The sequence below is a fragment of the Mustela nivalis genome, assembly GCF_964662115.1.
Source record: "Mustela nivalis genome assembly, chromosome: 11".
NCBI lineage: Eukaryota > Metazoa > Chordata > Mammalia > Carnivora > Mustelidae > Mustela > Mustela nivalis.
In genome coordinates this window covers 73,640,383-73,667,195 of record NC_139030.1, presented here as the reverse complement: position 1 = coordinate 73,667,195, position 26,813 = coordinate 73,640,383, and the positions used below count along the sequence as shown (strand labels likewise).

Here is a 26,813-nt window from a genome sequence, read left to right as displayed (position 1 = left end):
TGCTCTGTGTCATCTATTTGGGAGTCTACCTTCAGGTGGACTTTTGAATAGATGGGATGTCATGTGACTGACCTGGCCAACGAGCTTCAGAGCATTTAATAGCTGATGTGAAATTCTCCAGGGCTCTCTTTGCATTGGGCATTGCTAATTACCCATGTTCTAGAGGATGACTGTTCTATCCATCCGGGTCTTTTGTGACTGTGATGAAGAACATCCCTTTTTCAACTGGCAGAGAGCATATAGCATAAGCAAAAGATAAGGTTTGATTGTTTTAAGCTACTGTGGTTTGGAGGTTGATGTTGGTTATCACACTGTAACCAAAGTTTTCCTAACTGAGTTCTTTCCTGAACAAATATTTATTTTTCCTGGAAATAGCAATGCATCATTTAAAAAGATTTGCTTAATTTTCTCCATACCAATCAGAAATACAACTCAAAGTCTACACAAAGTGGGGCGCCTGGGTGGCTCAGTCGGTTAAGGCCTCTACCCTCGGCTCAGGTCGTGATCCCAGGGTTGTGGGATCGAACCCCGCATCGGGGCTCTCTGCTCAGCAGGGAGCCTGCTTCCTCCTCTCTCTCTGCCTGTCTCTCTGCCTACTTGTGATCTCTGTCTTTCAAATAAATAAATAAAATCTTAAAAAAAAAAAAAGTCTACATGAAGGGTCTGAATCTCTTCTCAGAATTCTTTACCAGAGACTCTATTAATATTATCCTTTCTCTATTCAAGGATGACCCTCTAGCCTCCTGCACAATTGTCTTCCTGGTGGTTCTCATCACCTCTCTGCTGTGGAGCGTAAATCCCCAGTGACTTGTGTTTGGTCCATGAGATGTAAGTAGCAATGTTGTGTGTGACCTTTGGAAAGTCTGTTAAGAAGAGGCTCATCTTTCTCTTTCCTGCTTCAAGCTGCATGGAATAGAATGTGATGGCTGGAGCTCTGGCTGCCATTTTGGACCATAATGATAGGATATCCTGAAGGAGTCCAAATTCCTAATAATTGTGGAACCTCCAGACAAGCACTGGGCTGCCTATCATCACACTTAATTTTTTAATGTGAAAAATAAACTTAAATATCATTTAATATGGGGTTGAATTTCTGGTCACATGAGGTTGAAGCTGATTCCTTGTACTTAGCTAATTCCTTTGTTTTGGTGAAGAACATCCTCTTATATGTTGTGGTTTGGTTAAGAAATAGAAGTGACTGTACACCCTAAGTATGAGGGGGTTTATACATAAAAAGAAACTGCTAAATCATTCCTTCACAGCTTTTATCAAAATTCATTCCAAATGGATTAAATAATTAAAATGTAAAATGGGAAATTGTAATATATAGGTAAATAATTATGACTTTAATCTGAAGACTTTCTAAAAATGATGCTAGTAAAAACTAAAAACAAGTTGAGTGAGGTTTAAAAGAAAAATAAAATCTTTCATAGGACATATCATACCAAAACTAAAATATATGAAAATTTTATAGGAAACCATAATTAAAATACAGGGCTGCTGATCAAAGTTTCTTTCCTTTCATCAGGGTTTCTCAATGTTGGCATGACAGACGTTTTGGACGGATAACTCTTTGTTATTGGGAGGGGTGTCTGTCCTGCTCATTGTAGGATGTTCAGCAACATCTCTGGGTACTAGATGCCCAGTAGAGTCCTCTGCCCTAGTTTTTGACAACCCAAAGTATCTCTGGACATTGCCACATGCCCTTGAGGAGCAAACTCAGCCCCAGCTGAGACCTGTAGCTCTACATGGTAGTTCTCACATTTGAGCATGTGTCCACACCACATAGAGCATGTGTAAAATACAGACAGCTGAGTCTTCTCCCTAGAATTTCTGACGTAATAGGTCTGGGGTGGGGGTGGGGGTTGAGAATTTCCTTTTTTAGAAAGTTCCCTGGTGGTGCTGAAGAAGTTGACCTGGGGAACACACTTTGAGAATTGCAAGTAATCACATCATCCCCTAAAGTATGAAAGCAGCAATAATATTGACATTTCCAGGACACAGAAATGTTATGGTCATAGGTAGTCAAGGTACGTCTTGACAGTGGAGTTCAGGAGTTGAGAAACCATGTTCCTACATGAGATTGCAAGATGGAGGCAAAAGATGTGATTTATGGATCAGATGATTTGGTTTACATTTGCTCTAAACTTAGTGATTTTTCTTAAGTTTAATATTACTAGAGAGATGACCAAAATGAAAGAAACAATGATAAAGATGATAGCAATGGATCTTAGTCTGTGATGTAGGTGCCCATCCATCTTTACTAAGACTTTTCCCAATTGCTTGTTAAGCTTCCCGTGATAAATTTTTTGCAAATGTCCAGGGGCTGTGTAAAACAAACAAACAAAAAAACTTTGCAACATTTTTCACTTATAGCTACATCACATTTAATAGTTCACCTAAATAATTTTTGTTGGAATAGCAGAAAAGTGCTGGAATTTATGCTGTATACCTTTTGGCAGATAGGCAAAAAACCCCCCCAAAAACAAAAAACAAAAAAAACAAAAAAAATCATGATGGTCTGAATGTCAACAGATGGCTTATACATATTCCAGGTTTACCAGACATGACGCAGTTTTAGACCATCGCTTTTGAGCACCAACTGCATGCCCTGTGTCTTATTACAGCCATGTGAACCCACACCCGCAACGATCTATCTCATGCCAGCAAGCTACAGACAAAGCCAATAGCCCTGTGCTGGCAACATTATTTTATTGTTGTCTCCTTAATCTCCTCTATTCTTTTGCAATTACTTTTATTAGTATTGCTCATTTAATGAGACCTTGGAGTTTGGAGCCAGATGGTGCCGTTAGTTAAATCTGGAAGACTCTAATGGAATTGAGTTCAAACCAGGTTAAGAGTAAGAGAATTACAAATCTCTTAGCATTCTGCTTTGTGAACTTTGGCACCCCAGAAATTAGTGTAGGCTCCAAACGGGAAGACCCGAATTAAGGTTCAGAGACCACGTGGGCTCCTAGCTGACATGTGGTGTGGAACAAACAAGACAGGGCATGCTCCCTGTCTCACGGAGACTGTAGTCTTCTGGAGGTGAAGGACAGTAAGAGGCAAGCAAGCAAGACCACCAGGCATCGTGATAACTTGTGGGAAGGGAGGAAGCAGAAATGACGTGGAGGGGTGCTCAGGAAAGCTCTCTGAGGAAGTGGTAGTTAAGCTGATGCCCGGATGATGGGAAGGAGCTGACTCAGGGAAAGCAAGAGGAATGTCATCACTGTTTGTTAGAAGGATAGAGTATTCAAGTTGTGGGATCCAAGTTGTTTTGTGCCCCCAAGGAACTGTGGGGACACCTGTATGACCGGAGACTATAGGGGCAAGTCAGGTGGCCACTTCTGAGGCTAGAAGCTACTAGACCCAGAGATGTTGCATGGGGCAAATGGAAATTGGACCCTGAGAATATCTAGGGTTTTTTTTTTTTTTTTTTTTTTTTTTAAATAACCTCTGTGGCAATGTGCTGATGAATAAGTCCTGTAGAAAAAGTGTCTTTGGGATCAGAGCTGTAAATATTCATGATCCCACCAGTCTGTGATGTCATCAGAGGCATGATTTTGACCCTTTGTACAAAGGGTGGGCAAGACAGAGGCAATATTTTGATTAATCGAATTGCCTTACATGGAAATATTAATTTCATACTTGATACCACACTTCCAGTAGGGTACAGTGGTAGCAGTAAATCTACCTGATGTCGCCTCTTCATCCTTCCTGTCAGTAACAATGGCTGGCCTGCCTCTGACCAACATCTTGTCCCACACTGTGTCCCTGATCAATGCCTACAGTCCCCTTCCCAGTCTCTGCTCTGCTCTGTCTTCCTGGCCTAGGTCCCCTCCTCCCCTGTGGGTGCTTCTGCTTCTGTCAAGGTCAAGTTCAGACACACACCCACCTGGGAGTGAGGTCAGTAGGAGTGAGTGAACTGCCAAGAACTCTTACAGCAATGGATGCTTCTCTTGCTGGCTCTCATATTTGCCATGTGTAAGCAGGAGCTAGATCATTCATTCACTTAAGTTATTCTCTGGACCTGTTGCCTTATACATAACAGATACGAGAAAGTATGTATTGAATTCCATTCTTACTAGCAGTTACCACTTATTGAGCGATTAATCGGTCAAGGGATCTTCCAAGTGTTAGTGATTTAATCCTTATGTGATGGTCAATTTTAGGAGGAAAATTGACTGTGGTGCCCAGACACTAGGTCAAACACTTTTCTGGATGCTTCTCCAAATATATTTTCAAATGAGATTAACATTTTAATCAACAGACTTTGAGTAAAGCAGATAGTCTCTATAACGGGGGTGGGCCTTGTCCAATCAGGTGAAGGCATCAATAGACAGAAACTGACCTTCCCTGAGCAAGAAGGAATTGTGCCAGCAGATTACCTTTGTATTGCACTGAACGCTCCTTGGGTCTTCCGCCTGCTGGACCATCTTGCAGATTCTAGACTTGCCATTTTCCACCACTGTGTGAGCCAATTCCTTAACACATCTCTCTCTGTGTGTGTCTCCCTTTGTGGTCTATTTGTCTCTCTAGACACCCTGTTGGTTCTGTTTCTCTGGGGAACCCCGATAAATAACACACTTTATATTTTACTATCTATGCCCATTTTAGAGATGAGGAAGTTGAGGCAATAAGCACAGTGCCTGAAGGCAGACACTTGATGAGTGTGAAGCCAAAATTCCAGGCTAGGTCTTTCTGAGCCACAGCACCTTTCTTGAAGGTCTTCCTTCAAGTTCTGCTTCTCCTGCAGAACTTGAAGGAAGAGAACACAGGGACCTGCTGATAACACACACTATTTACTATAAATCCTCTCTCCTTTTTAGTATTCTCCAGGTACACTGGGATCTTATAGCACATGAGAATCGTGCAAATTTTCCTTTAGCAGAGAAGGCTGGTCAATAGCTATGTACGCGGTACGTGCGTTTCACCTATTTAGGCCCTATATATGCAATCCTCTCATTTACAGTCATAATTTCCAAAAACATCTTGAAATAACACACAATTTCCACACACAGTCAACTACAAGATCTTCAGGAACACAAGAGAGAACTAAACTGACATCAGTTTAAAATTCACGGTTTTGCCAAAAATAAGATTATATCTCCCCTCCCTTACAAAAAAGCAATTACAATAAAGAGAAATAAGCAGTACATGTGGATGAAATTAAAATAGAGAAAAACAAACAGTGCACACAGAGTCCCGAGCCTCTTGATGTCTCTCGCCGTGGGCTAAAGTCCCATCTTGAGGTCAAAACTTCAAAAGTAGCCTCAAACTGGAACCTTTCCATAGGAAGAGCCAGCAGTGAATATTGACCTCAGGATCAATTGTTTCTGTTTAAGCTGCAGACTGCTCCAGTTGGAGATAGCAAGCCAGGCTCCAGCTGAAAAAGAGCTGTTCGTCACCCCCAAACACATAAGAACAATCTCGTTGCTTCTCAATTAAAATGATTCTTCCCGGAACAGAGAAGATGGTGATGAAGATATTGATCTTGTTTGTGCTTGGGATGAACTACCCATCTTGTGCAGGTAAGGAACTCGAAGACACAGGTCCCCTTCCCCAAACTCTGTGGCCCCCGTGCCTCGTCTCACTATGTCCCTGTGTGCTCGTGGGTCCAGGTTTCCCGGTGTACAACTATGATTCGTCCTCCTTGAGGGAAGCCCTCCGTGCGTCTGTGGCAAAAGTGAATTCCCAATCTCTGAGCCCGTATTTGTTTCGGGCATTCAGAAGCTCCGTAAAAAGAGTAAGTGCATTTACATCTTCTTGATTCCTTTTAATATGTGCTGCTTTCTGCTATTTATTTATTTTTTGTCTGTTGGGTAAACTTTGAACATTTTTCCAGGTTTAAAAGATAATAGCTAGTCCTCTCTTTCATACTGTTTTTGGACAGAGGAAGAATTTAATAACAGTTATTGTCCTAAGGCCTCATAGCCCGTTTGAATGCAGGATTCTTCTGGGCTGTCTTCTCTCTGGCCTGGTTTCCCATTTCCAGATGTTGCACTGCATGTGTCCTGCTCTGCTTCTGTATCCACAGCCTCCATGGTTCCTCTTGAGATGTTTAGTAAGAACTGCTCGTTTATGAGAAAGGAGACTTTCTCGATTTCAGCAGTCCTGCTCCTTGTACTTGGAAGCAATAACTTCTGGCTTTTAAGCCCAAGAAATCCCAACTTCCTTTGTCAATTTGGTGATGGTTTGTTTCCTGTTAGCTTAGGGAAATGGGGAAATGTGAATTTTCTTGGGCTTCCAGTGACTCGGTTTGTGATTGGCAAAGAAAGAAATGCAGAAATTCACTTCCAAGGAAATGAGGAGCCTGGACAGAGAGTTACCTTTCCCTCCTCTGTCTGCAGGTGACTTCACGGCTTACTCACTGTCCAGGCATGGGAGGAGCAGAAATTCCCCCAGGGTAGTGGGTGCTAAGATGGGAGAAGAACCAATAGAACGTGTGTGTGTGTGTGTGTGTGTGTGAGAGAGAGAGAGAGAGAGCGCGAGAGAGAGATTTGGAGGGAGAGGGAGAAGGCGAATGAGTGAGTGAGAGAGATTTATCATAAAGAATTGGCTTATACTATATGGAGGGTTGGTAAATCCAAAATCTTTAGGGTCGGCTGATGGGTTGGAGACCCACCATATGAACTGCAGTTCATATCTGAAGGCAGTCTGCTGGCAGAATCCCTTTTTGCTCAGGAAAAAGACTGTCTGTTCTATCCAGGCCTTCAACTGATTACATGGGGCCCACCGACATTAAGGAGGATGATCTGCTTTACTCAAACCTACTATATTAAAATATTAGTCCTGGGGTACCTGGGTGGCTCAGTGGTTAAGTGTCTGCCTTCAGCACATCCCAGGGTCTTGGGATCAAGTCCCACATTAGGCTCGTTGCTCAGTGGGGAGTGTGATTCTCCCTCTGCCTCCCCCTTCCCTGTCTCTCATGAATAAATAAATAAAATCTTTAAAAAAATAAAATGTTGGTCCCATCCAAAAAACACCTTCACAGAAATATCCAGTGTTTCACCAAATATCTCAGCATCATGGCCCAGTCAAGTGGATACATAAAATTAACCATTATAATTACCAAAAGGAATTGCTATTGGTTTTTTATTGCTCGGATATTTTTGTTTCTTTTTGGAATAAAAAGCCAAAATATGCTCAAAGTTTAGAAAATATAATAAGAAAGAAGAAACCGAAAGTACTATCTATTATCCATTCCTCTGAGACACCCACTATGAACGTGTAGGAGAAGGCCTTTTTTGATCCTTTTCATATATTGGTATAAAACACATTTTTAAAAAGTAAAACAGGAGCATTGTGAAATAGCAATTCCAAAATACCACGATTTACCTCAGCAAGGATGCTGGATTTGGGATTTTCTCTAGTTGATTCTTTATTATCAAACATTGAAGTTGTCCCACCTTTTTCAAACAACACAAAGTAGAAATTAATGGATTGAAAGTGAGTTTGGATGAAAAAGCAAAACCATTAGGCTTTTTTCCTTATTCTGAAAAGAGTGCTTAAAGATGCAAAGAAAGGTTGCAAATTTATCTCATAGTTCAATAAAATTATCTGCACTCAAAAAAAATCCCACATTTTCATCTTTTTAACTCAGCCTTTGTGTCGTCAGTTTGTTTTCATTGGATTGCTTTAAGGGAATTGCCGGAGCACAATCTGGATGGAGAGACCCAACAATATACTCCAGCAGGAGAGGGCTTTATTATTTTTTTTATAAGGTTCAGATTTAATATCTAATATTTTAAAATTATGAATAAATTCAGTAATAAATATTGTCGAAGCTGAATTTTTAGTCTCATTTGTTTTCAGAAAACTTTACTTCTTTGAGCACTCTTTGTCCACTGTTAGACAGAGATGTGAAGGTCCCCCATCCCAGGCTTGGAGTTTGTCTTTTATTTCCAAACACAGTGTTCTAGCTGTGCCCATCCTTCCCAATGCATGAGTGGTCAGGGCACTCACAAGGGTTCTCCCTACCCTCTCCTCACTGGGAAATTGGTTGAATGTGTGAGGACTCAGCCTTGTCAAGGTGGGCTCTAGGACTGCAAAGGACTAGAGTTTTGGAGTCTGAGGGTATGGTTGGGTACTGGGTCATGGCAGCTCCCAACTGGCCTCCCTGCCACCATCTTGTCTCTGCCCCAGTGTGGTCTCTTTGCAGTACCCATAGTGATTTACATCTTAGTTCTTAAATTCTGAGAAGTCCCCATTGCAATGAGAATGACATCTATACACTGTCCCATGGGTGACAAGATCATAAATTATGTGACACAAGCTGTCTCTCAAACATCATAGTGTATGGTTCTCCTCTTGTTCATTTTTCTCCAGCAAAAACAGCTGGGCTTATTCTGCCCCAGGACATTGGCCTTGCTTTTTCCACACAGGACAGGCTCTTTCCCATTCTATAAGCCTTGGAAGGATTTCTCTGGCACTTTCTCTACAGTAGCTACTTTCTCCTCCCTACCCCCATTACCACGCTGTTTGTTCCTTCGTAACACCAAAACCTTCTAGAATGACCTTACTAACTTCTTTTTAAGGTGTTTACTCTGTGGCTGTATGTAATCTAAGCTGGAATCTAAGCTGCGCGGGGTCTCCCCTACTTTGTCTTTGGGGCTGGACACACTGTGGGTGATCTTTAAGTCATGGGATTTCTGTGTCATCAGAGCATCACACATTTGTCACGATGTCTGGAAGTTTCCCCCCCGTATCCCACGCTTGGTGTAAAGGAATAGACAATTGTGAGAACTCATTCATGGACCACCGCTGATCAAGCAGGAAGCAGGATGGGGGAGTACTGTAGGGCAGTAGAGCAGAGATGTATTTACAAATTCATTTCTTATTTCAGGGATTATTAAGAAATTATGGGTCATTCTTTTAGGAAAATGACCCTTAAAAATACAGTTGGTTTTCATTATTTGTCGCAGTTGTGTTCTATAAAGTCACCATGCACACTAAATTAGTACCTGCTGAACCACTGCTCCTGTTCTAATGCCTGTGTCCTCTCCATGTGGCACACCCAAACCTTCTGGTGCTTCGGAGTATGGACAGCACTCTGAGACTACACATGTGGGCCATGTGAAACAGTAAAATCACCAAGAAAAAAACCCCACAAAAATGAGAATAACACAGTCCAAAATAAACCATAAAAGTGACACTTGTCTACAGTATGACAGCTGAAGCTAGAAGGCAGAGCTCTGCCTTGTTTGGTCTCAGTAGGGAATGTGTGCATGGGGAAATTCAAGTTCTTTGGCACTCAGTGCCTGTCCATGGATGACTGCAAAGAGTCCCTGAACATTGACTTCGGGGATTATGATATATTTTGGTGAGGAGGCACATTTGCAAAAATGGAATCTCTGAATCATGAGGATCAACTATAAATTAAGTCATTAGAAGTAACATTGACCTTGTAGTTCAGACACCTAAGTTCTGGTTCCGTTTTTTTAAAAGAAGTGTTATGTGCCTTTGGAAAAGCGCTTCTGGTCCCAGACTGTGGGGGTGGAACTGGGGGATTGATAAAACCACTTAACAGCTTTCCCAGGGAAGGAGTCTAACTTTTCCTCATTGTGCAGGAAGAAATATTTGTAGCATCATAAACTTCAGAAGCTCCCCAAGGCAAACTGATACTCTGTTTTTTGTGAAGGTCAACATTCTGGATGAGGACAGCTTGAACATGGACCTAGAGTTTGGCATTCGGGAGACAACATGCAGGAGAGATTCTGGAGAAGACCCTGCTACGTGTGACTTCCAAAGGGGCTACTATGCGGTAAGTTTGGCAGGAAATGCCGTATCCCAGAAATTAGCAGGACAGAGCACCTCACTTCTTCCATGACCTGGAGCTGTTTCAAGTCATAAGGAGAGCTTGGCCCCTGCCTGGCATCCAGCCCCACTGGGAGGCATTAACTGTATCCATACTGAGTTCCCCGGGGTCGGGGTGGTGTGGCTTGGTGGTTGAGGACTGGAGTCCGTGGTCTTGAGTGATCCTGGCAAATTATTCCCTGTTGCCTCAGTTTCCTGTCTCTTGGAATGGGTAGAATGATGGTTCCAAGCAAAGTGAATACAAAGAGGCCAACCCCAAAGGCAAATTCCAGAGATGTTTCAAATTCCATTTTAAATGAATCGAAAACACCCACTGTGTTATTGGAGTGAGTTGCATTATTTTGTAGTTGACTACTGTGTGATATCTGTCCTCCTCCTCCTCACTGACTTGGGCTCCATGGGGTCAGGATCATGGTGTGTTCAGTTTTGTTTCCCTGGCAACCAGAGCATGGCCCCATACTTTCTTTGACACCCATGGGCAAGGGTCTGGTGGATAAGGTTAGCGCTAACACTTGCTCTCCTGGGTTTTGGTGTTCAGATGTATGAATTCTCCGGTTTTGTTACTTTATGAGTTTGTTACTTGATGAGTTACTTTGTGTCAGGGTCCCTTCACAACAGTGTAAATTCTGAAAAGGAAATCATTTGTTTTGTTGTTTCATGGGAATTTTCTCTGTAACTGTTTTATGAAGGACTCAAACCCATGTGTCACCGTGTCTGTTCTTAACAGAATCTCACATCAAAGAAGAGAACAAAGTCCTTTGTGTTCTTCCCACTTCCTTTTGTTTCACTGGGAAACTTCCGGGCAGCCCAATCGGTGCTCCTGGAGGGAATGTTTGCTCTCCCAGGGGACTCCTGATACACCAATGCCTAACAGATCTTTAAATGTTTCATTTGTTTCTGCTTCAGTCTGAGAAGGTTTCATTTTAGAAACATGAAATGCCTCTCTGAATTCTTCCTTTCTGTTTGCCTTACAGCATCACCCTAGCTCTCACAGAGGTCCTAACCCGTTCTGTGAGCTGCTGAGGACTGAACTCAGTGTTTTCTTTTGCAGTCTCCAGCTATTTGCAGAAGCACGGTGCGGATGTCTGCCGAACAGGTGCAGGGCGTGTGGGTTCGCTGCCACTGGTCCTCCAGCTCTGAGTCTAACAGCAGTGAAGAGGTAGGACCAGGGGCTTCGTGTTCTCTGGAACAGCACCTAGTAGGGTCCGTGTGAGTCTGTGACAAGCAGACCAGTGTGATAGAGTCATGGGAACATCACCAGGAAGAGGGGAGTACAGCCCTGCTGGCTGGAGTCTTCCCTACACCAACCTTCTTCCTTTCTCGCTCCCTCTTCCACTCTGTCTTTATTTCCCAGACATTTGGAAACAGAGAGCTTAAAGCAACAGTTGACAAATCTTAAAAGTTTGAGATCTGAGTATGCAGCTCCCTGACCCTGGTTTCGTGGAGGGAAGGGAAGGGGCATTTTTGTCAGACGAGAGTTCAAAATCATTCAGCAGCTCTGCAGTCTAGGTCAGGGCACTTAACTCCATGATGTGCCACTTCTTCTTGGTGAGATGCCAAGAGTAAAAGCCACCTGATAATGTAGGGAGAACTGAGTAAGTTGGTAGACAAGAAAGATCTGATCCAGCATCTGGTCCACAAGAGATGCTTGGTGAATGGCAGGACATGGCTTTCCCCACCCCGAATGTGTTGAAATTGACTTGCCATCATTCTGTAAAATTAACAATATGTCAATTTATGACTTGAACATATATTACATATTTATTCATCTATCTGCTTATTAACTGCTTTCCTTACTAGAATGTATGTCTCCTGAAGGTGAGGAGTGTTGGTTTTTGAGGGTGTAGGACAATGTTTGTCACAGGGTAGAAGTCTAGTAAATGCTTATTGAATGAATACAAAAGAATGGAGGAAGAGAGGGTAAAAAAATATGATATGTGGAGGAAACCTCTTGACTCCAACTAGGCATGAAAACATAATTGTTACATTATTTATTCAAGATGGGATAACATTTTTGACTGGTATTTTAAAATATTTGTACTGGGGTACAGCTGGATCTGTTTAATGACAACATTTATCTACTCAGTTTCTTAAGATTTCATTCTGTAGGTGAGAATAACATTAGAAGAGTAAAGAAAATTCAGCTTCAAGGGTTATACATTAAAGTTAATGATCCCATATTATGAATATACTCATACCATAAATATTTTGCGTGGAAGTCCATTGTGGGATTAGGATGAGAGGAAGCTAATGGCTAGGTGCGCCTATGACAGGGGACAGTTTGACAGGTACAGGAGGACTAAGCCCAGGTGCTAGGACGCTCTCCACAGAAATGTTCAGTTGCACACTGGTACCTTTGAGGATTAATCCACAGGTGGTTTCTGGGCTTTCCATGGAGCCATGACTTCAGGATCTAGTTCCTGGGTATTAGGGAAAGTATGAAGGACCTCCTTTTCTAGACTCCACTGAAGCATCTGAGAAGTCAGGTGTGTTCATGCTGACACACTTGCACGCTTGTGTCCTGGCTAATCCAGAAATGACAAGGAACAAGCACAGTGTTTCACAAACATTTTGTTCATATTGAATTGCGGGGGGCGGGGGGGGTTGTCCATTCAGCAGGAGCGACCCTGACTACCAGGCCATGGGAGCACATGTCAAGAGGACAGAAGCTCATTTGGGCAGAGGAGAGCTTCCCTGGGGGACTTGATGGGCTCATCAAGAACTTTCATCAGGACAGAGGGGACAGTTATGGAGTGGAGCAAGGAAAAGCAATTCTAAGCATGAGGGGATCATGAAGGAATTCCCTGAGGCATGAGAAGCTGGTTGGGTTGGAATGGACAGAAATCATTATGACTGTAATGAACAAAATACAGGACAGAGGCATAAGGGTTGATCTGGAGAGGAAGTCAGGATGGACCTCAGGGGTCACGTCTAGGATCTTTGGCTTCACCCTAATGGCAATGGGCCTGTTGGCTAAGAGCTCTAGGAGGCTGGCAGGACAGGTGAGAGGGAATGCTAGTGGATGCCAGGAGTTAATAGTGGGTGTTGAAAATTGATTTTAATTCATTCTATGACCTTTAACAAATTGAAGTGAATTCAGTAACCCCCCCCCCCATCATATAACCCCTCTTCCATCTCTGATTTAGGAAGTTGATTCTGATTGCACAACTCACAAATCTGTTGCAGCTTTCTCATTGCATAGTGAGGACTATACACTTTTCTTCCAATCCAAGTTTTGTAAGAAGACTCTGACATAAGTTACATTGGCCCTTGAAACACATAATATTTTAAAATAAACTCTCAGATGGATGTTCCTCAAAGATTAGGAAATTATAAAGAACTGTGAACAAATTAAAAAAAAAAGAATTCCTTAAATTAAAGAATGCTATAATTTAAAGGAAGAAGAAGAAAGCAGATGGAGATTTCAAGTAATTCCTGGAAACTCTGAAATAGATTTCTTATATGAAAGAGAAAAAAAAAAAAGAAAAGAAAACAGCTGTTAACCATTTTCATTGAAGTAAGCAGTGATCTTATAAACATAAAAGAGAATAGACTAGAATGAATTTAGTCATCAAAGAAGTAAATCATTGCTGGAAGTAGGAAATAGAAGAAATAAAACCGAAATAAAAAAACCTGGAGTAATGAAAATGAAGATCATTTGAAAAACATATGTAGGTTCTAGAAAAATTTCCAGGGAAAGCAACATAATGTGAACAAAGGTGTAACTCATGGAGAAAAAGACTGAAAATCCAAAATATGAGGAATAAGGACTTCGGTAAAATGGAAAATCTCTTGTAAGGATATAATGTGAGAAATTACTGAATGTACGAAGCTTGGATTTTCCCCTTACAGGATTTTTAAAAGGATAAAAGTTGTAGGGAAATTTGAGGAAATAAATTTCTAAGTTTGCTAATATGCTTCTCTCCTTCCCCAAATACATATTTATGTTGCGGCAAGGTTCCATTATTTGTGTTAATTTTGAAAGTGAAAAAGAGAGAGGATAAAGAGCTCTGGACAGGACAGGATCCCGCAGCCAAACACTTCTTGGTTTCGTCCCCATCTAGAGTGCGATGCTAAGACCTTTAGGTTGATCAGTGAACTTGACACTTGAGAAACTCTGGTTTGGAGTACATGGGATGAGATTTGGCTAGGCCTTCGGCTGAGAGACCTAGAAACAGTCCAAAGGGAGAAACTGAGGAAGAAGAACTAATATGGAATTCTGAGCTCAGGGAAGGGGAGGGGACAGGCATTTGATTTACTTACTGTGTTCCATTTCCAATGATAGAACTTTAACTACAAATTGCCTAAGCCCCAGTGGGCTAAGTCCCTGGATCACATTCCCAGAAAGGACCCGAAAGAGTTGGCCTCATGGATAGTTAATTTAGGAGCATTAAACACCACCTGTGTCACTTTTCTTTCTCCCCGTCCCTCCCCCTTCCCCACCACTCCCCGTCTGCCCTAACCCACCCCGATCCTTTCTCTTCTCCCTCTTTTACTGAAGATGAACTTTTCCCTTGTATCAGGAAGCAGGGTCACAATGTGCTCCAGATTCAGATCCCCTAAACTTAGGAGGAAAAGGGAACTTTTCTCTCTAGGTCCACGGGTGATGCCTCTTGACATGACCTTTTTGGCCTGGCTTTGGTTATGTGTTCCCCCCACCCCCGCCCCACACCCCAAACTTTCAAAAATTACACTTTTATTGAGTTACAATCTATATAGTATACAACTCACCCTTACAATGTGTCCAGTTCAGGGGTTTTTAGTATATTCATAAGGTGGTACAACCTGCATCAGTATCTAAATCACCTTGAAAAGAAACCTTGTCTGCATGTGCCTCCATTCTGTGTTCCCCATTCCCCCAGCTCCCAGCAACCACTCATCTACAGTGGTCTGGGTCTACAGATTTGCCTGTTCTGGACATTTCGATATAAATGGAATTATGTATCCTTTTGTGACTGGCTTATCTCACTAAGCATCATGCTCATATTACCTGTTATAGGGTGTATCAGAACTTTGTTCCTTTTTAGTGTTGAATAAGATGGTTTGTATGGATATACTGCGTTTGATCCAGCCTTTTACCTGTTGATCAACATTTGGGTTACTTCCACTTTTTGGCTATTATAAATAATGATTCAATGAGTATTCGTGTGTGGTTTTGTGTGGACATATGTTACGTGGGCTTTCAGTGGCTTCCTGAAGACGACTTGTGTAAGCCTTTTCCAGTCTGAACACATGGGAACTTCATAGACAGGAAACCTCCACATCTGACCTAAATGTAGTCTCTTTGCAAGTCCACATAAAATGTTCCGTCTTAGGGCACCTGCATGGCTTAGCCGTTAAGCTTCTGAATTCGGCTCAGGTCATGAACCCAGAGTCCTGGGATCAAGCCCTGCATTGGGTTCCCTGCTCAGCAGGGACCCTGCTTCTCCCTTTCCCATTCCCCCTGCTTGTGTTCCCTCTGTTGCTGTCACTCTCTCTTGTCAAAAAAATAAATAAAAATCTTAAAAAAAAAAAAGTTTCTGTCTTGCTGGTCCCCAATTTTTGGGAACACATTCTGATTCCAGTGGAAAACTTTTTGGAAAATTTAAACTTCACTTAAGTTTCTCTTCCCATGTGCTTCCTTAGACACACATGTTTTACACCACATGAAGTTATTTAATAAAATATGTTGCCTTATTTCATTAATACTTAATGATGTAATGCATTAAAGTTCTCCAGATAATATTTGCATTTTTTACAGTGTCTCCTTCTTTTCTTTCATGTGTTGATATATCCCAATGCCTACATTGACTTAGATGTTTTTGGGGGACATACTGGGATCGTCTAAATGGAGAAACAACTACCTACTTGGTAAGTTAAGATCTGTTCTTTTTAATGATTTTTTTTTTCTTGAAACAACTTCATATTGAAACTCTGTTAGTGAGTCATTTAAAACTGGAAACATTGAAGGACACTTGGGTGGCTCAGTTGATTAAGTGTCTGCCTTCGGCTCAGGTCATGATCCCAGGATTCTGGGATTGAGTCCCGCATCAGGGCGGGGCGGGGTGGTGTCCCTGCTCAGCATGGAGACTGCTTCTCCCACTGCCTGCCATTTCCCCTGCTTGTGCTTGCTCCTGTTTCTCTCTCTGACCTAAATAAATAAATAAATAAATAAATCTTAAAAGATTTATGGAAGCATCGATACATAACGATACATAACCTTCAAACAGTTACACTAATTCCAGAAAATGAACATTCTCTTTTATTTTAGTACTTATTTTTTACTTTCTTTTTTTTAAAATTTCAGTTAGCCAATGTATAGTACATCATTTCTTTTTGATGTAGGGTTCAATGATTCATTAGTTGCATATAACACCCAGTGCTCATCACATTAATGCCCATCATCCCGTTACCCCATCCCTCCACCCACCTGCCCTTCCACAGCCCTATTTTGTTTCCCAGAGTCACAAGTCTTTCTCTGTGTCTCTCTCTCTTCCATTGTCTCTCTCTGCTTGACTTACTTCACTCAGCATAATCCCCTCCAGTTCCATCCATGTTGATGCAAATGGTAGGTATTCATCCTTTCTGAGGGTTGAGTAATATTCCATTGTATATACGAATCGCATCTTCTTTATCCATTCATCTGCTGAAGGACATCTTGGCTCCTTCCTCAGTTTGGCTATTGTGGACATTGCTGCTATGAACAGTAGGGTTCATGTGCTCCTTCTTCTCACTACATCTGTATCTTTGGGGAAAATACCCAGTAGTGCAATTGCTAGGTCATAGGGATTTCTATTTTTAACTTCTTGAGGAACCTTCATACTGTTTTCCAGAGTGGCTATACCAGCTTGCATTCCCACCAACAGTATAAGAGAGTTCCCCTTTCTCCACATCCTTGCCAATATTTATTGTATCCTGTCTTGTTAATTTTAGCCATTCTGACTGATGTGAGGTGCTATCTTATTGTGGTTTTGATTTGTATATCCCTGATGACAAGAGACGTGGAACATTTTTCATGTGTCTGTTGACCATTTGTATGTCTTCTATGGGGAAGTGTTTTTTCATGTCTTCTGCTCATTTCTTGACTGGATTATTTGTTTTTGTTCCTTTCTTACAATTAGGCAATAAAGACACAACTTACCATTTAGGTATCCCTATATATTTATACAGAGATTTTCTGTACATGATTCAATCTGATGGCCCCATGTGTCAAATAAACAGGGCAGATGTTGGATTACACCTTAAGAGGGTCCCCTAACTCAAACATGCTATTTCGTCCTGGGTGCACAGCCCAACTTACAGGGCCCAGGTGTGCAATAATGTGTGGCTGGACGGTCTAGACTGAAGCCCACCTAGTTGATTGAGGTCTAATTCTGTTATCCTCCTGCCATGTGATGAAAACTGGTCATCCCTTCAAGTGGCTTGTTTGGGAGGAGGGAGGGCTTTCCTTTCTTTCCTTTTTGTGTGGCCTCGCATTTGAAGTGGAATGGGGATTGGGAGCCATTTTTACTTTCCTGAGGTTTTTCCCCACTAGTGCTGATGGCAGCAAAACTATTTGGTGGTCTTCCACTGCTTCCTTGCTTACGAGGTATATTTGGGGCATCAATAATAAAATCATGGAACATCCTGGAAGTGAAGAGAGGGACCTTGCCTTATGACTGTTCTGTATTACAGGTCTCATTTCTGACAGATCCAGAAGTGAATTTTATGAACGGTCACTTGGTAAGTGGTCCTACTTTCTTCCATATGACACCAACAGATGCTTTTTGGATCAAGCCAGGCTCTGCTGAAACCATTTCATAGTAGATTAACCTCTGAAGTATGAGCTATTTTAAATGAAAATGAAGAGAACAGTACTGCATAAACTTGGTTTGCAAATCACTAAAAAGGCAAACTTGAGGCATCGTGACTTGCTTAAATGTTAGCAGGAATCAAAATAGCAAATTGGGCTGAGGATATCAGCACTGACCTTTCCTCCTGCTTCACTTTGGGGGCATTTTCTAAAAAAGCTTAAATTCTCTTGATCCCCTCTTTGCCCTCCACCCTCATTGGTATGGTATTTTGGGGCCAGCAGGTAACATTAGTGCTAATATAGTTCCTCCCTTTTACAGATCAGCTTCCCTCTCATTTAATTTTCAGAATAGATCTGTGAACCAGGTGTCTTATGACCTGCTTCTGTAGAAGAGATGAACAATGACTCTTGGTGCTAATAGTACGTGCAAGACACTTAGCTCTGTGCTAATTGCTTGACACAGCTTTCTCTTCACAACCATCCTATGAGGCAACACTATATGCCTTCCCATTTTGTAGCTGAGAAAACTGAGGCTTAGTGAGTTTCTGTAGTGTGTCCAAGGCTATATGGCCAACGTGGAACTTGGATCCAGGTAGTGAGTGGCAGAGACAGGACTTTGGTACAGACCTGTCAGACTCTTCCAGCTTTTGTTTTTGCCAATGCTGTTTTCCAGAAAAGTTGTGAATTTCATCATATTTTGGAGTTCTTCATTAAGATGAATAGACAATGAATTCTGGAACACTGAAAATAAATTAAATTAAATTAAATTTTAAAAATGAATAACACAGATACTAATATTTCATTGGGCTCAATGTTTGATCCTCACTAGGCATACTGAATTTATTTCCAGTGGTAGGGCTTATAATCTGAGGCTTGGTTTATTTCCTTTTTATTTTTTAATTTATTTTTAAAAAGATTTTATTTATTTATCTGAGAGAGAGAGAGAGATTGGCCAAGAGCAGGGTGAGGATGGAGAGAGAAACTTAAGGAGACTCCCCACTGAGCATGGAGCCCAATGTGGGGCTGGGTCTCACCGCCCTGAGATCATGACCTGAGTCAAAACCAAGAGTCACCAGGCACCCCCTGAGACTTAATTTAAAGAAAAGTTTTAGACAACCTCCCAGTTTTTGCTTTGGGAGAACATCAGTTATTTGAACAGTGTGACCATTGCAGAGGACATTTTTGAACACTTTTTTTTGGGGGCATTGCCTTCAGAATCTATGACACATTCTTTTGAATTGCTATAGTTGTGGAAAATATTTGTCCTTGGATTTGATTTTGGAAATAGCCAAAATAAATGTGATAAATGAGATTAACAACCAACTTAAGTGCATTAGTTACATATTGCTGTGTGTCAGATTATCCCCAAACTAAGCAGCTTAAAACAACAAATATTTGTTATATTATAGTTTCTGAAGGTCAGGAACCCCCAGGCACCTTGGTTGAGTGGTTCTGATGCAGAGTCTCTAACAAGCTTGAGATAAGATGTTATCTGGGGCTGCAATCTCATTTGAAGGCTGGACTGGGTCTGAAAGATCCACTTCCGAGATCATTCATGTGTTTGTTGGCAGGCCTCAGCTCTGCATGTGCTCTTGGACTGAGGGTTTCAGTTTCACCCTCTGTGGACCTTTCCATAGGGTTGCCTGAATGCCCTCAAAACATGACAGCTGGCTTCTCCCAGAGACAATGATGAGAGAGAGAGAGAGAGAGAGAGAGAGAGAGAGGGAGCAAGTCACAGAACATCCGAGATAGAAGACACAGGATTTTGTGACCTAATTTTGGAATTTGTGTGTCATCCCTTTTGTGTATTTTATTAGTCACACAGACCAGCCTTGGTCCAGTGTCAGAGAGAACTATCTAAGGGTGAATACCAGGAAGCCATCATGGAGGCTGGCTATTGCATTGGGAAAATGTCATTTAGGACCAAAAATATTTTATGACTGTAAGTTAATGTGACTGATCCTTTTTATGTGGCTCATAAGATAATTCCAGAGCTGAATCTTAAAAAACCTTTTGGGCCTTAGGAACATCACAGATGCAGCTATGCAGTCATCTCAGAGACTTCTATGAAGATAACAATTTAATTTATTCCACCAAATGTGTGTGACAAGCACTGAGCTGATCTCATGGAGGACTTATGGTAGTGCCTGGAACAGATTACACAGAGAGAAAAATAAGCATGGGTTCAGCTGTGACACCACGCAGGGGAAAGGAAGGACGAGCCAAGAAAGGAAGACAGAGCTGTCCTGTTCTTGGACATCTCTCAGCAGTGTGGGTCTGGTTATGCTCGTCACACCTCTTCCCACTGTTCATAGTCGTGGGGTCCATGTTGTCTCAGACCTTGGTGTGAATGACAGAGCCTATATGTCCTTCCATCTGCAGAGAGCCCGAGAGGGATCTTTCCTCCTGGGAACCGAGGGTACCGGAACAGGTGGCACAGACTTCAAGAATAAACACTGGCTTTGAGTAATAGCTTCAAGGTAAGGGGACATTGTTAAAAATGTGTATTTAAAAATAGAAGCTGCTTGGAGAGAGTGCCTTAACACTGCTGTCCTCAAGCCCTCAAATGTCTTATTCTGTCATTCAGCTCTCATCTTCGCTCACCTTCCCACCACCTGGTCTCCTCTCAGACTCTGTCCCTTAGTCATGTCTCCCATCCCACAAACCTTGAGCTTTCTCCTGTGGCCTTTGTATTTGTCACCATTAACATGATCAAGTGTCCAGTTGAAGAGCAAACAGAAAGACGGACAGAACAGTCACTCCTTTGATGCTCCCCCATCCCAGTGACTGCCCTCCTTCCTCCTTATATACTGAGCTTCTCCACACAGTTGTGGTCCTTGGCTGCTGCTCCCCCCATTCCCCCACCCATTCACGGTCTGCTTTTTGCACCCTGGGCTTTCAGCCCTCCAATCCAAGAAACTGGATCTGCCTTCTTTTCCTTGATCAATAATTTAAATACTGGTGACCACTTGTAGTTATCTCCTTAGCCCACCCTCTCCTCCTTCCATAGATTGCTTTGTCATATCTTCCACCTGCTGACTTCATCAATGATCTGCAATTACGTCCAAGCACACATCTCTTACCATGCTCTGTCCTGGATGAAGTTGGTATGGGCATCTGTATCCTCCTGGAACCTATCCGGTGCCCTCTTCAACTGCCTTCCTTAATTCAGGCTGTTTTCATCCACCTTATTTCCTCAAGCTCAAAATTTTAGAGCATCATTGACCCTTCTTTCCCCTTTCTCTTCTCCTCACACCCACAGGGGTCCAGTCTTATGAATCATGGCCACACATTCTCCCTGGCATTGGCCACTCATGTCATTACTGTCACCACTGACCAGTGCCTGTATTTTTGCACCAGGTCCTGACCTCATGCTGTTCACCTTACATGCTGTCCTCAAGCTTATCCCGAAACAGAAGAGTCAGATTCTTTCCATATTAACCCCTTAGTGTTCGCTTCACTTGGGGATAAGGCAGAGGTATGCAAAATGCAGACACTGAGCCAAAAGGAAGAATAGCCTATTCCACTAGTGTGGTGGGGAGCTGAAGACTGAGCCTGGGTATACCAAACCCACACTGAGTATCACCAAGTATATAAATTTCCAGTTACTAGGGATTGGAGCAGATGTAACTAAGTCTTTCTAAAGGTTTCCATGTAGTAAGGGGACATCAGGAAGGGCACACTTGAAAAGAATCTTCAGATGCAATTATAGACATCAATTCAATGCACATTCATTTTTACACACACACACACACACACACACACACACACACACACACACACACATTAATAACAAAGTCTGAGCCTTCACAGACTTTAGTTTGCATAACACTGCATACCTTCAGGATAAAGTCTGAACTCCTTAGCATGGCGCACAAAGGTCTTGGTGATCCAGCCCCTGTCCACTTCTCAACTCTGCCTCGGCCCTAAGCTCCAGCAGTACTGAGATCTCACAGCTTGTTGTGCTGAGACCTTCACATGGGACTGCTCCCTGGCTAATCCCTCCTCACCGGTCAGGCCTCAGCACAGTGTCATTTCCCATGGGAGGTCTACTCTGACCCCTTTCCAGCTGTCCTCATTACGGAGCCCTGAGGTTGCTCATCTCTTTTCTGTCCCACCGGGCTGCCCCAGACACCCTGGGCGCGGGGTGCAGAGTGCACGCAGGACTCAGGGCACATCAGGTGCTACTGTCTCCCAGGGCCCTGCCCAGAGCCTGGCACACAGCAAGCATTCGACAAGTATTTTTGAAGGGATGACGGAATCCTTCACTTTAGGTGCCTGAGACTGTTATTTAAAAAAAAAAAAAAAATCAGTTAAGCATAGTATAATTAATTTTTAACCACTGGAATTTGAAAGAAGTCAACTGACATTTTACAAAAATAGAAGGAAAATTTACCAGTGAAGCTTTATTGGATGAAAGATGCAAATGGTAGGTTTTCTATTTAATCTATGTGCCTCCTAAAAATAAACACTGGCTTCATATGGAGATCTAGAATCTACTCATTATGAAGAAATGGACCCATTGTATTCCTTTTGTTTTTTTTAACCAATTTAAATAATTTCCTTTTGCTTTATAGAGTATCCTCAGGGGGCAAAATAGAGTTCCCCATGAACTGGCTGTGTTTCATTTATTAATAATATGATTATATTGGGCATATTCATACACATAGATTGCAATATATTTGCAATCCGTGTGTGAATAATATTGATTTGATTTCTATAACAAAACTGATTGCTTATCAAATGTGTTTTTAAAGGCAGCACCCATGAAAGGCTTGACATTGCCACAGTTATGACCCAGTTATGACCCTGAGCTCCCGTGACCTTCAGATTTCTCCATGGTGCTCTGAATTTCCTAGAATCCCAAAATGAGCCTGGGAAGGCCAGCACGGGAACCTGAGTCTGTGGACCTGGCTCCAAGCCTGCTCTGCCACCAGGAGCTGTGAGATCATGCTCCAGTCTCTTAACCTCTTGGCTGCCTTCCTTCAAAGGTTCATTATTATTTTCATACTTGGTTTTGGCCCTGCTAGACCGTGACCTTCTTAGCAACGCATGGCCCTCATTCTTATTAATTATTTTAGTTTACTACCATAAAGTTAAGAATAATGTCTAGAACATAATAATCAGGCTGGAAGGAAGGAAAAAACGCATGCGTGACCCAAGGCAGGATGACCGTGTTCAAGTCGTGGAGGTCATTTTTCTTGTGGGGAGCTCCCCAAAGACAGAGTCTTTGATTCAAGGACCACAGAACCCTCCCAGCCTGGTTTTATAGGGACTAAGTGTTTTTGTAATTTAATAAACAGTGTTCTAGGCTTCTTTCAGATTGCTAGAAAATCATTTCACGTATAGGAATCCATAGCGAAAGGTAGGATTTCAACATGAGCTTTGGAATTTTTTCTTATTTGCTCCTCGAACACAGGGGCCATGAAAATCAGGTCCCAACTCTCATCCTGTCAGGGATCTCTCAGCTATAGCCCTTGCTTGATCTTTATGGCTGGAATAGTTCACCCTTTTCAATTACTCAGTGGCCAGATGACCACAAACCACACGGAAAGCACCCAAACCACAGCGGCGTGAGCGAGGCGTTTTCCTTTATGTTGCAATGACGATTCGTGTGGACCCCTGAAACTCGGCCCCAAAGCTGCAAAGCAGGCCATTGCAAGTAAGGTCTGCTGTGGACGGTGGCACGCTGAGAAGGATCAGTTTCATGAGTTTGTCAGTTTGCTTAACAAACATGTCTGGTCCCTGCCCCAAGGAAGATCAGAACACTCCAGAGTGCCTGGGTCTGTGCATGGACCTTCCCATGCACTGCCTTTTAAAAATCTTGCAACAACTCATATGAAGCTTTGTCATTCTTTTCTGTTTTGTAGATGAGGAAGTGTGGACATCAGAGGCTATTGCTCTTAGAGGTGATGCTAAGATTGGGATTTAAAGAGTTCTTTTAAAATTTGCTTAGTGAGAGAGAGAGAGGGAGAGAGAGCACACCAGCAGGGTGAGGAGCAGAGGGAGAAGCAGATTCCCAGCTGATCAGTGAGCCCCACACTAGGCTCCATCCCAGGACCCCAAGCTCATGACCTGAGCCGAGGGTAGATGCTTAACCAACTGGGCCACCCAGATGCCTCCGAGATTGGGATATTGTTACTGATATCTGTCTGTCTCTCTTTCCCTGCCCTGTGACATTCAACCTCATGTCAATATCTCCATGTATAGGAAACAGCATGAGAGGGCAAAAGTCCAAGGATTAATATTATTTTTTTAAAGACTTTATTTATTTGAGAGAGGAGGGATGGGCAGGGGGAGAGAGACAAGCAGACTCCCCACTGAGCACAGGGCCCGGCACAGTATTCGATTCAGGACCCCAAGTTCATGACCTGAGCTAGAGTCAGATGCTTAACGGACTGAGTCACCCACGCACCCTAGAAACCCAAGGATTATTTACATCTGTCACGTGTTGGGTGAAGCTAGGTAGGCAGCCTCCCACTGGAAGGCAAAGATTAGAAGCCTGGAAGCCTTTACACGTACCTACCTATCATCAGCTACCTGGGAGGGGTGACCCCACAGTGTGGCCCCTAAAGTGAGCTGGCTGAGTGATTTCCATATTTGGGGATCAGACCCATGAGTGACAACTTGTTGTCATAACCTCCCAAGGCTGCCCACTCACCGGAGGAACCAGACCCCTTTCCCCATCTGAGATAGGAAAGACCAGCTGGTGCCTGGGAGATGGAAAGCTGGCCATGTGGGCCTGTGTCCACTTATAGTCTACTCTGATGCTCTTTTGTTGTGCACACCTGAAGGAGGGAGGACAGTCCACTCTCAGTATCTTGGTAGTTATGATCTGTAAAGTTGCTGCTAACACTGAATTAGCAAATACGGAGCTGTTGTTCCAGTGGGAAGTAAGGGTTAGGCTCCCGTGAGCCTTTGGTCACCTTTCATCAACCAGTCAGTACACGGCCTTGTTTGATGTGTGTTTCCATTGAAAGGCACTTTATTTAACATCCGCTATTGATCCATATTGAACTCACGGTCAACGGCACCATAACTCAGGTCTGGACCACGCTCCTTGAACATACACGTATTCTCCATAAGGCATGCCGCAGCCTTCTGTGCTAAACAGGGCTGGACACCACCCCGGCACGATGCGTGGGGGCCATTTGAAACGCAAAATCACCAACAAAAAATACAAAAATGCCCAAAGCATGGCCCTTAATGGTATGCAAGAAAGACACTTGTTTATAGTATGAACTGAAATAAGGAGACAGAGCATGACCTTGTTTGACCTTGGCTGGCAACATGGATGCTGGAAGACTAGCTTTTCATCACCCTAAGCATTCTTAGAATGAACGCAAAATCACCAGGAATATCCATTTGGGGATTACAAAGGAATGTTAGCAAGTAGGCAAATTTTTGCAAATAATGACGGCTTAGGTCCCCCCCCCCCCGACCACCATTACATTCCCACCTCCTCTTTACTCTCTCAGGTCTCCTTTCCACCTGGCTTGAAAGAAATGCTGCCCTGCTCTCTCTCTCCAGCTCTTGGTGCCTCCAGCCCCCTGGCCTTCCCTTTGCTCACTGAACTTTGTGGCTGCGTCTAGGGTTTCTTTCCTGTTCTAAGTCTTCTCTCTGTTCTGCATGGGTCTCTCTTCTTCCTCCTGCTCCCCAAATGGAGGTGGTCCCCAGAACTCCAGCTTGGGCTATTCCTTTTCTCACTGGCTTCTCTTTCCCACATGATCCCAGACACCCTCAGCACTTTGATGCCCATCCGTCGGGGGAGCCTTCCACCCTCCATTTCCAGACTCTGCCTTAACCAACAGCATGCTAGACTCTGCCTTATCCTCCATGTGGATATGTTTCCACATGCTCAAACTAGAATACTTCTCCCCTTCCCCAGCAGGTGTCTGTTACCTCTGCTCTTTGTTCAAGGAGCTGGGCACTTTGCACAGTTGTTCCAGTCTCTAGGGCTACCTTGGATTCCCTTTGAATACACCCAGGAGTGTTGGGTCCTGCGTCTCCATAGCAGGAATGTGGAATGCATGCCACAGAGTCTAATCCCCCCTCCTTCTCTCTTTTCACAGCAAAATACACTGGAAAGAATAGAAGTGCCAGAGAAGAAAGATGCTTCATGAATTGTGTGATTTTTCTTTTGATGGGTTCCAGTCCTTAATAAATGCTTTATTCTTCCTCTTTTTCCATTGACTGATAAAAAAAAAGCATAACTATCAAATTTTTAGATAAGAAGCAATTACATGAGGAGATTAATATTACCTAAGGATTTTAGGAGCTAAGAACTCACATAGTAGTCATGCATAGTATAATTATGTCAAATGTGTGTTTTAGATCAATAGGCAATGCTTGTAAATTCCTTATTCCTTCTTTTTTTTTTTTTAATTCCATATTCTTAAAAAGACAATCAGTCCAGGCAACTTGGTGTCAAGAGTGTCTTTCCTTTTGTGACTTATTTTAATTAAAAAAATTAATATATCATCTGGTGAATTAGGGATGAAAGGCAGGCCCCTCCCTACCATCAAAATGTTCCTGTGGATTCTTTTTCTCTAGACTTCTCAGTCCCGGGCAACAATATAGAAGAACTAGCTTTCTGTTAAAGTGGATATTGCCAGGAAAGTACCCAAGGACAGAGGTCTGTGTTCCCAGGCCTCTTGGCAATCGCAGCAGCTGGAGCACTTCCTGGATCCAGGCCCTTCTGCAGTCGCCATGAGAGGATTACAGGACGTGAGAATCCACAAACCCAAATGCAGTCCCTTTCCAGTGAGACTGAAACTCTTGTCAGATCCCCCTGGCTTTCCAGGAAGAGGTCACAAGCCCCTGAGAACTATTTCCCAGATGGGTGATACAGTAAAGGCATTATTGGTCATTTGCACCTTCATTTAGAAGTGACTGCTGGGGCACCTGGGTGGCTCAGTGGGTTAAGCCTCTGCCTTCAGCTCAGGTCATGGTCTAGGGGTCCTGGGATCAAGCCCCGCATCAGGATCCCTGCTCAGTGGGGATCCTGTTTCCCCCTCTCTCTGTGTCTGCCTCTCTGCCTACTTGTGATCTCTGTCTGTCAAATAAATAAATAAAATCTTAAGAAAAAAGAAGTGACGACTTACTCCTGCTCCCGTAGCAAACTGCCCCACTTCCTATAGCTTCTCAATGTCTGCTAAGACTAGAAATTGTCTTGCTCCACAGTCTTGCCTATTTTTCAGAACTTTCCTGGATATTCCCATATACT

General features: G+C 42.8%; 1 protein-coding gene across 5 annotated transcripts in view; it reads left to right on the top strand.

Annotated features, from left to right (window-relative positions):
* The window catches only part of SPP2 (secreted phosphoprotein 2), a 31,808-nt gene extending 6,037 nt beyond the window's left edge, over positions 1–25,771 (top strand). For 2 of the 5 annotated variants that reach the window (XM_082689967.1, XM_082689966.1), the window contains exons 2-10: positions 727–828; positions 5,352–5,531; positions 5,622–5,746; positions 9,641–9,763; positions 10,868–10,975; positions 15,612–15,666; positions 17,470–17,517; positions 19,970–20,067; positions 25,660–25,771. In XM_082689967.1, coding sequence (XP_082546093.1) covers positions 5,450–5,531; positions 5,622–5,746; positions 9,641–9,763; positions 10,868–10,975; positions 15,612–15,666; positions 17,470–17,517; positions 19,970–20,040 — 612 coding nt within the window. In that variant the 5' untranslated portion in view covers positions 727–828; positions 5,352–5,449 and the 3' untranslated portion in view covers positions 20,041–20,067; positions 25,660–25,771. Of the gene's footprint in view, positions 1–726; positions 829–5,345; positions 5,532–5,621; positions 5,747–9,640; positions 9,764–10,867; positions 10,976–15,611; positions 15,667–17,469; positions 17,518–19,969; positions 20,068–25,659 lie in introns of all 5 variants that reach the window. The other 3 variants (XM_082689964.1, XM_082689965.1, XM_082689968.1) reach the window with 2 other exon arrangements.
* Positions 25,772–26,813: the final 1,042 nt, after the last annotated feature.